General features: G+C 32.0%; 1 protein-coding gene across 1 annotated transcript in view; it reads right to left on the bottom strand.

Annotated features, from left to right (window-relative positions):
• LOC108781701 (uncharacterized) overlaps window positions 1-4,920 on the bottom strand; it is a 7,280-nt gene extending 2,360 nt beyond the window's left edge. The window contains exons 1-2 of the mRNA XM_018549757.1: window positions 4,792-4,920; window positions 3,723-3,906 (exon numbers count right to left, since the gene is read on the bottom strand). Of these exons, the coding sequence (XP_018405259.1) occupies window positions 3,723-3,906; window positions 4,792-4,920 (313 nt within the window). The remainder of the gene's footprint in view (window positions 1-3,722; window positions 3,907-4,791) is intronic.
• Window positions 4,921-7,733: the final 2,813 nt, after the last annotated feature.

Raw genomic sequence — 7,733 nt, 5'->3', positions numbered from 1 at the left:
CTCTTTCTGGGCGCGTCTTGAGAGACAAATCATTTTGCAAATCGCAAAGTTCTTCTTGAAACTGTAAATCCTGATCTTCTATTTTCACGGTTAGAGGATTTTCAAAAAGAATTAAGTCCTTTCGAAGGCTCTCGAAATCTGTAAAACGCGTGTCGAACTGACTTATTAATAAATCAATTAAATTTATGAACTTTTTGAAATTGCAATTTGTGCTATATTCTGTGAAAAGTACCTGGCAAGAAGGATAAAAATGAAGATCATTATTTTCTAAATGGTTTTTAAATAATAACAATTTACTGCGAAATGAGTCAATATGACTAACTAATTGACTAATTGTCTGACTGGTTTTTTGCAGCTTTAAATTTAAGATATTTAAATGATTAGTTAAATCAGTAATAAAAGCAAGCTCCCAAAGAAACTCTGTATCTTCAAAGAGAGATTTAAAGTCATCATCTTTTTCAACGGACATTTCTTGCAAGAAAAGGAAGATTTCTTTTCTTATCGCAAAAAACTTCTTTAAACAATACTGCAGCACTAAGCCATCGGACTTCACAATATAAGGGTACATCTGTATAAATTGCATCATGTTCTTCGAGAAAGTTTCGAAATTTTCGATGAGAAAGAAATTTTTGATCGCCTTTTATTAAATTAATAATTTTGGTAACACTTTTCATGGCGGTACATAATTTTACAGCTTTCCCGCATAATGCTTCTTGATGTATGATGCAGTGTATAACTGGTAATTTAAAATTTCGCTGTTTTATTTGACCAAAGAAACCAGTTTTTGGACCTAGCATCGCTTTCGCGCCATCAGTAACAATAACCGAACATTTGGTAAAGTCAGTATTAAATTTTTGAAGAGTTTGTTCAACGCCTTTGAAAATATCAATACCTTTTGTTGTGCCATGCAATGGAATGAAGTCTAACAGCTCCTCGATATATGAAAAATCGTCTTGAACGATTCGAGCAAAAATATTCAATTGGCTTATATGTCGATTATCGGTGCTTTCATCCAAACATAATGAAAAATAACTACAACTTGCAAGTAAACATTTTAATTTTTCTTCTATTGAAGAAGCAATACTATGAATTCTTGATGCTACTGTCATGTTAGTTAAAGGAATGCTAGCAGCTTCAGCAAGAGTCAATGAATTGCCGAAAGACTTTACTGCCTCGATGAGGCATTTCTTTATAAAATCACCTTCTGTAAACGGCCTAGAATGTTTGGCAATTAGAAGTGAAATAGCATAGGATGCAGTAACAGCTTTAATCGAAGATGTAACATCATTATTGTTAGAACTTGAAGAATTTAAACCTTCCTGATATATTAACTTTAATCCTTCGATTATATTACATTTTTCCTGACCTACATATTTGAAATATTCATTAAAATGCTTATTTTTATAATGTCTTTCAATGACAAATTTTTTCACCACACTAGGTTCATAACCACATAAAAGACAAATCGTCTTATTGTAAATACATCAAGAAGCATTATGCGGGAAAGCTGTAAAATTATGTACCGCCATGAAAAGTGTTACCAAAATTATTAATTTAATAAAAGGCGATCAAAAATTTCTTTCTCATCGAAAATTTCGAAACTTTCTCGAAGAACATGATGCAATTTATACAGATGTACCCTTATATTGTGAAGTCCGATGGCTTAGTGCTGCAGTATTGTTTAAAGAAGTTTTTTGCGATAAGAAAAGAAATCTTCCTTTTCTTGCAAGAAATGTCCGTTGAAAAAGATGATGACTTTAAATCTCTCTTTGAAGATACAGAGTTTCTTTGTGAGCTTGCTTTTATTACTGATTTAACTAATCATTTAAATATCTTAAATTTAAAGCTGCAAGAAACCAATCAGACAATTAGTCAATTAGTTAGTCATACTGACTCATTTCGCAGTAAATTGTTATTATTTAAAAATCATTTAGAAAATAATGATCTTCATTTTTATCCTTCTTGCCAGGTACTTTTCACAGAATATAGCACAAATTGCAATTTCAAAAAGTTCATAAATTTAATTGATTTATTAATAAGTCAGTTCGACACGCGTTTTACAGATTTCGAGAGCCTTCGAAAGGACTTAATTCTTTTTGAAAATCCTCTAACCGTGAAAATAGAAGATCAGGATTTACAGTTTCAAGAAGAACTTTGCGATTTGCAAAATGATTTGTCTCTCAAGACGCGCCCAGAAAGAGGAGTAGAATTTTTTAAATTTTTGAATATTTTGAATTATCCTAATCTTAAAGATTTTGCTTTGCGAATTTTTTCTATGTTTGGATCTACATATTTATGTGAATGCTCCTTTTCAAAAATGAAAAATATAAAAACAAACATTCTTTTTTAAGTGATACATCTTTATCTTCATTAATGCGAACCATTTCTTCCAATATTCCTGTAGATTTATCATCTCTTGTGGAATCGTGTAAACGGCCTAGAAGATCAAATTAATATTCATTGTTCGTTCATCATTCAATTTTCGTTTTTTTCTCATAAATAATTCTCTTTACACATTCTTCTTTTCAGTGGAATAGGCCTACTGGGGAAACCACTTAAAAAAAAACGCGTCAACAATAGTACCTCAATGGTGACGTGGAAACTATTGTCCTATAACTATAATTATTTAATAATTACATAACGTACATATATTTCTTATATTGTCGATTTTCTTTCTGTATATTATACATGTTGCAAAAATAAATTATTTTATTATGATCTTGCGCACAAATTAAGAGCTTTAAATAAGATATATTTATGATTAAATGATTGAAAGGTAAATATATATATCAATAATAATAACACTCTATGTATAATATTATTATTAATATTAACAATATATACAAATATTTTCAATTATTAATTTAAAATTCTTCAAAAAGGATGGTTTTAATAAGTTATTTAAGCTGAGGGGGATTCATCAATCCCATCGTAAGTACAGACGCTCTTGAGGTAGCCGGTACGCGCGTTGTTTACAAGAGCGTCTGGAGATTCGTTGCTATGGGATACGCGGCAAGGGGGGTAATATATATATAAAATGTGATCACCGATTGCATTTAGCAGAAAAAGTAGATTTGCAATTGTCATATAAGATTCTTTAATGATTGGTTTATACATTCAAATTTAATGAAGGACTTGGATTCTCATACCAAGCGCTGATTGGTGAAAAGCGGATGAAGGATGTAAATTTTATCTATACAATTGTTTTTTACCAATCAACATTTAGTGTCAAAGCACTGTTGTCTGTATGACCCTAGTTTACATCCAGCCGTCCAATTCTGATTCACTTCGAAGTGAAGTGAAATTTCTTGGGTGCAAACGGATTAGTTTCGACTGATTTCAATCCTCTTTTCTCAGCGGAGTAGAGCAAATCCAGTGTAAATATTCCATAAATCCACTTCACTTCAAAGTGAATCAGGATTGGATGGCTGGGTGTAAACTAGGTCTATGAGGATCCAGGCTAAGAACATCAAATATATTTAAAAAATTTAACCACAATTGTGTGTAAAGTTGTTTTTTTCTACCATATAGTTTCTGACTGCATTTAATAAAAAATAATCATTTTACTATTATTAGATGTTTACGTTGTTCTGAGTAGATTATATTTTTAGATTTTTATAGGAAGTTTTATTTCAATGAAAAAACTTTTAATAGTTGCAAAATATATTATATAGCCAGTAGTATAGTACGTAAAAAAAAAAGGAAACGACATAAATACGTACAGTCCAGTCCAAGTTCGTCACAGATATATTTCCACACTTGCAGTTTGAATTCCTTCAGCTTCACCGGCTCACCCTTCACCTCAGTACAATAAAGTACAGGGTGTTCTTTGATAGCCTTTATGATGTTCACTGAGATCTGATAGGAATCCGGTGGCACAGTCATCGTACGAAATGTGCGTTTAACCTGAAAAAAGGAAATATTTTATTATTATAATATTCCAATCTTAGTATCGAAACAGCTTTTGTATTCCCGCTCGAGCTACAATCTCGTGCTCCAGTAATGACGACGACAAAGTTATAGCGGTATAGTGTGCAAAAATTCGTCGAAACATTTTGTCATGCACGATGTTTCGGTATGCGTATATCATTATGCAGTTCTTATTTCCTTAATTTATCGAATACTTCAAAAAATATAAGCTATAATCGCGCGCGCAATATAATAATATTAGACGCTACTTGAAAATCACACAATGGACGAATGCGAATAATATGGCATTTCACAAGTCAGCGAAAATCGCTCAACCACGCCGACGCTCGACGACGAAACAGACAATGGTTACCGCTTCATAGAATTAGACGCGGAAGTGGGTAACGACGCTGCGTCGCTGTGCATAGAGCGACAACGCGCATTGCCGTCGCACACCTACATTTCCGGTAGCTTCCCCACTTTACATCCCCAGCTTAATATTAAGCTCAGGATGTAAAGTTTAGTATTAATACTAAAATATACAAAATATTTTTACATAATACCATAAAATATAAAATAGGAAATATCCGCTGAAGTACAAAATACAAGAATTGTCTTAAAAATATTATTTTTCAAATTAGATTACTTCACAAACACGTGCTCTGTCTCCTACATATAGGAGATATCCTAGCTTAGGTTCACAACCTACTTAATTACTCTTATATTTATATATATGTAAGAGCTGGGCCGAGAAAAAATGTCGGACGCTCGACGCGATGTCGGGACTCGAACCGAAGACCTTGTAGTAGTTCAAAACACAAAGCCACCGCCTTGCCACGGAGCCACACAGTCCGACACGTATGATCTTAATTGATATCTTACAGGTCGGCCTAGAGAACCTCTAGTAGAGAGAATCGCCAACTTGATCACGTGACCATCAATTACGTGAATGGCTGAAGGAAATGAGCAGATTTGGGCATCTCGACACCAATGCATGACGTCAGAACACATGGCGGCCCCATCGTTCGCGATGAAATATTTACGTCCCGATTAAATGGTCCGAGGTCCGGGAACGCCGTCGGGGTACACGAACACGAAGACTGCCACTGCTGGGGTCAGTCTGCCACGCTCTAAATCTCTTCGTATAAGGTTACTGATCGTTGATCGACTCTAGACACAAACTTCAATACCTAAATATACATCTCTTATGTAATAAAAGTTTACTTATGATTTTTGCCAATAAACACTTTAATATTTCGTCAAATTTATAACAAATTTAAATAATATTAAAACATAATTACTAACACGATCAACTAGAGTACACGATCAACTAGAGATGTACATTTAGGTATTGAAGTTTGTGTCTAGAGTCGATCAACGATCACTAACCTTATACGACGAGATTTAGAACGTGGCAGACTGACCCCAGCAGTGGCAGTCTTCGTTTTCGTGTACCCCGACGGCGTTCCCGGACCTCGGACCATTTAATCGGGACGTAAATATTTCATCGCCAACGATGGGGCCGCCATGTGTTCTGACGTCATGCATTGGTGTCGAGATGCCCAAATCTGCTCATTTCCTCCAGCCAATCACGTAATTGGTCACGTGACCAAGTTGGCGATTCTCTCTACTAGAGGTTCTCTAGCTCGGCCAGCGAAATGTCATTCGTCCCGAATAACCGTCAAACAGTGATGTTTATGAAAAACTCACGGGGGCTCGTAGCCTTATCGGAATGCCGCTGAGTAATTCACTGTCGGTAAAGTTGAGAAGCGCATGGTAATTCTCACAGGGACGCGTAGTCTGTTACAAATCCTGCTGAGTCCACTGTCCGCTCAATAAATCTCGATTTATTGAGGGGAAATTTATTTTTGAAAAGTCAGGTTTTTCTTGCTGAGGGAAGTTGGTTGTGTCCCACTTTTCTGAAGCTGTAAGAGCTGGGCCGAGAAAAAATGTCGGACAATATTAATTGAAAAATCTATGCAGAGAATTCCCTTATTATATATTTTAGATAATAAAGAAAATTGTACAAGGAATTATAGAAAATTTATCACTAAACAAATTTTAAATAAGTTTTTTGATGTTCGCTTACATCACGTCAGTATACTTGTAACTTTCCGGAAGAGGTTAAAATAAGAGCTAAAAATACAAAAATTATTTTATTTAAAAGTCAATAACATGTATTTCTAATAAAATTTTGTTACTGGTACAAAATAATTATAATTTTTTTATTTGTTTACACCATCCTTGTCTCAAAACTTTTAAACTCGGAGCTCGGAATATTGCAATTTCGCCATTGAGTAGAAAAAGACACAGATTGATCGTCTTCCACGGTCCCTCTCTCTCATCTCTATCGACCGTTTTGACACACGGATCGCGCAGTCCATTCTCTATGTCTTTGGTATTGCCTATAATCCTATTCTATAGAATAAAGATATATATCCTGTTCTATAAAGAAAACTAATTTATAAAACTATAAGCATTTAAAATGACAATATTATCTATCAATAATATATAGTCACTATTATTTAAATTACGCAATTTGCAAAAGGATATCGTAAAAATTTTATTCCTGGATTCGTAGAATTTGTGTTTAACTGATTTGGTATAGAAATAAGCCACAAATATATAAATCATGAGTTTGTACTTCTTTAATCTGCAGCTAAATAGATCACGTTTTTATTAGTATGCAAGTATATAAGATGCAAAGGTTAAAGTTTCTGAGAAATAAGGGAGTGTCTCTTTAGGAGATGTCTTCAGTATCGATGACTTTCCCCTATTATATTTAAAAATAATACAAAAAATATGTATAATATATGGTAAACATAAATTTCATAAAAATTTCATAAACTGTTCCATTATTATATCTGGATAAAATTTGAGCACAATTTTCTTATGGTTTTAAAATTTATTTAATTTTTTGGTTTGTCTTGATTCTTATACAACATTGTATTTTGTAATACTGATTTACAAATTTGATGAAGAAGCCGCGTTAAAAATTAAATCAAATTTTATATAATGATCAAGTAATAGTATAAGTTTATAAACATATCCATGGCATTTAAATATTATTGATTTAAAACGGCAGAAAAATACGGATCATTTCATTGCATCATCGCAAGCTATTATACGTGTATATATGTACAATATCAAATGTATATTATTATCATATACATATATAAAATTATATATTAATCTCTATTAAAATACATATATTATACATACTATATTATATCTATATAATAATCTATAATTAATATTACTTATATTATTTATATTATTATATTATATAATTATTATAAATATATGTACTATGTACTTTTTAAATATAACCTTGTATATATATATACATGCAAAAAGAGCCATTTTCCAACTATATCTCAAAAAGAAATAATTATATCAAAACAAAACAAAATGTAATTAAACATAAAATTGATGTTTTTTGCAAGACATTATAAACAAAAGAAGAAAAATTTGTTTCTAATATTGCAACGTCATAAATACCTTAGAAATAAATAATATGAAAATATTTTCTAAATTTAACATTTTTTTCTCCAAATTCTGAAACGATCATCAAATTTAGAAAACAAATTCGTGTTTAGCATACAAAAAGTTACAAGAATATTATTAAAGAAACTGCAAGAATTAAGTAAAAATATTATTTCCAAAAATAAAGAGTCATTGATTTAAAAAAAATCAAAATAAAGATGTCTTTTGATACAACCTTTCCTATATTTCTCTTAGGATAAATTTGGAACAATAATCCATTAATTCCTGAAATATTCATACATATAAATAAGTAAATTAATTATACAGAATAAAGATAC

This window comes from Cyphomyrmex costatus, unplaced genomic scaffold (genome assembly GCF_001594065.2).
Source record: "Cyphomyrmex costatus isolate MS0001 unplaced genomic scaffold, Ccosl1.0 scaffold882, whole genome shotgun sequence".
In the NCBI taxonomy this organism is placed as follows: Eukaryota; Metazoa; Arthropoda; class Insecta; order Hymenoptera; family Formicidae; genus Cyphomyrmex; species Cyphomyrmex costatus.
Note: the sequence above shows the minus strand (reverse complement) of the source record. Positions and strands in the feature narration are given on the sequence as shown.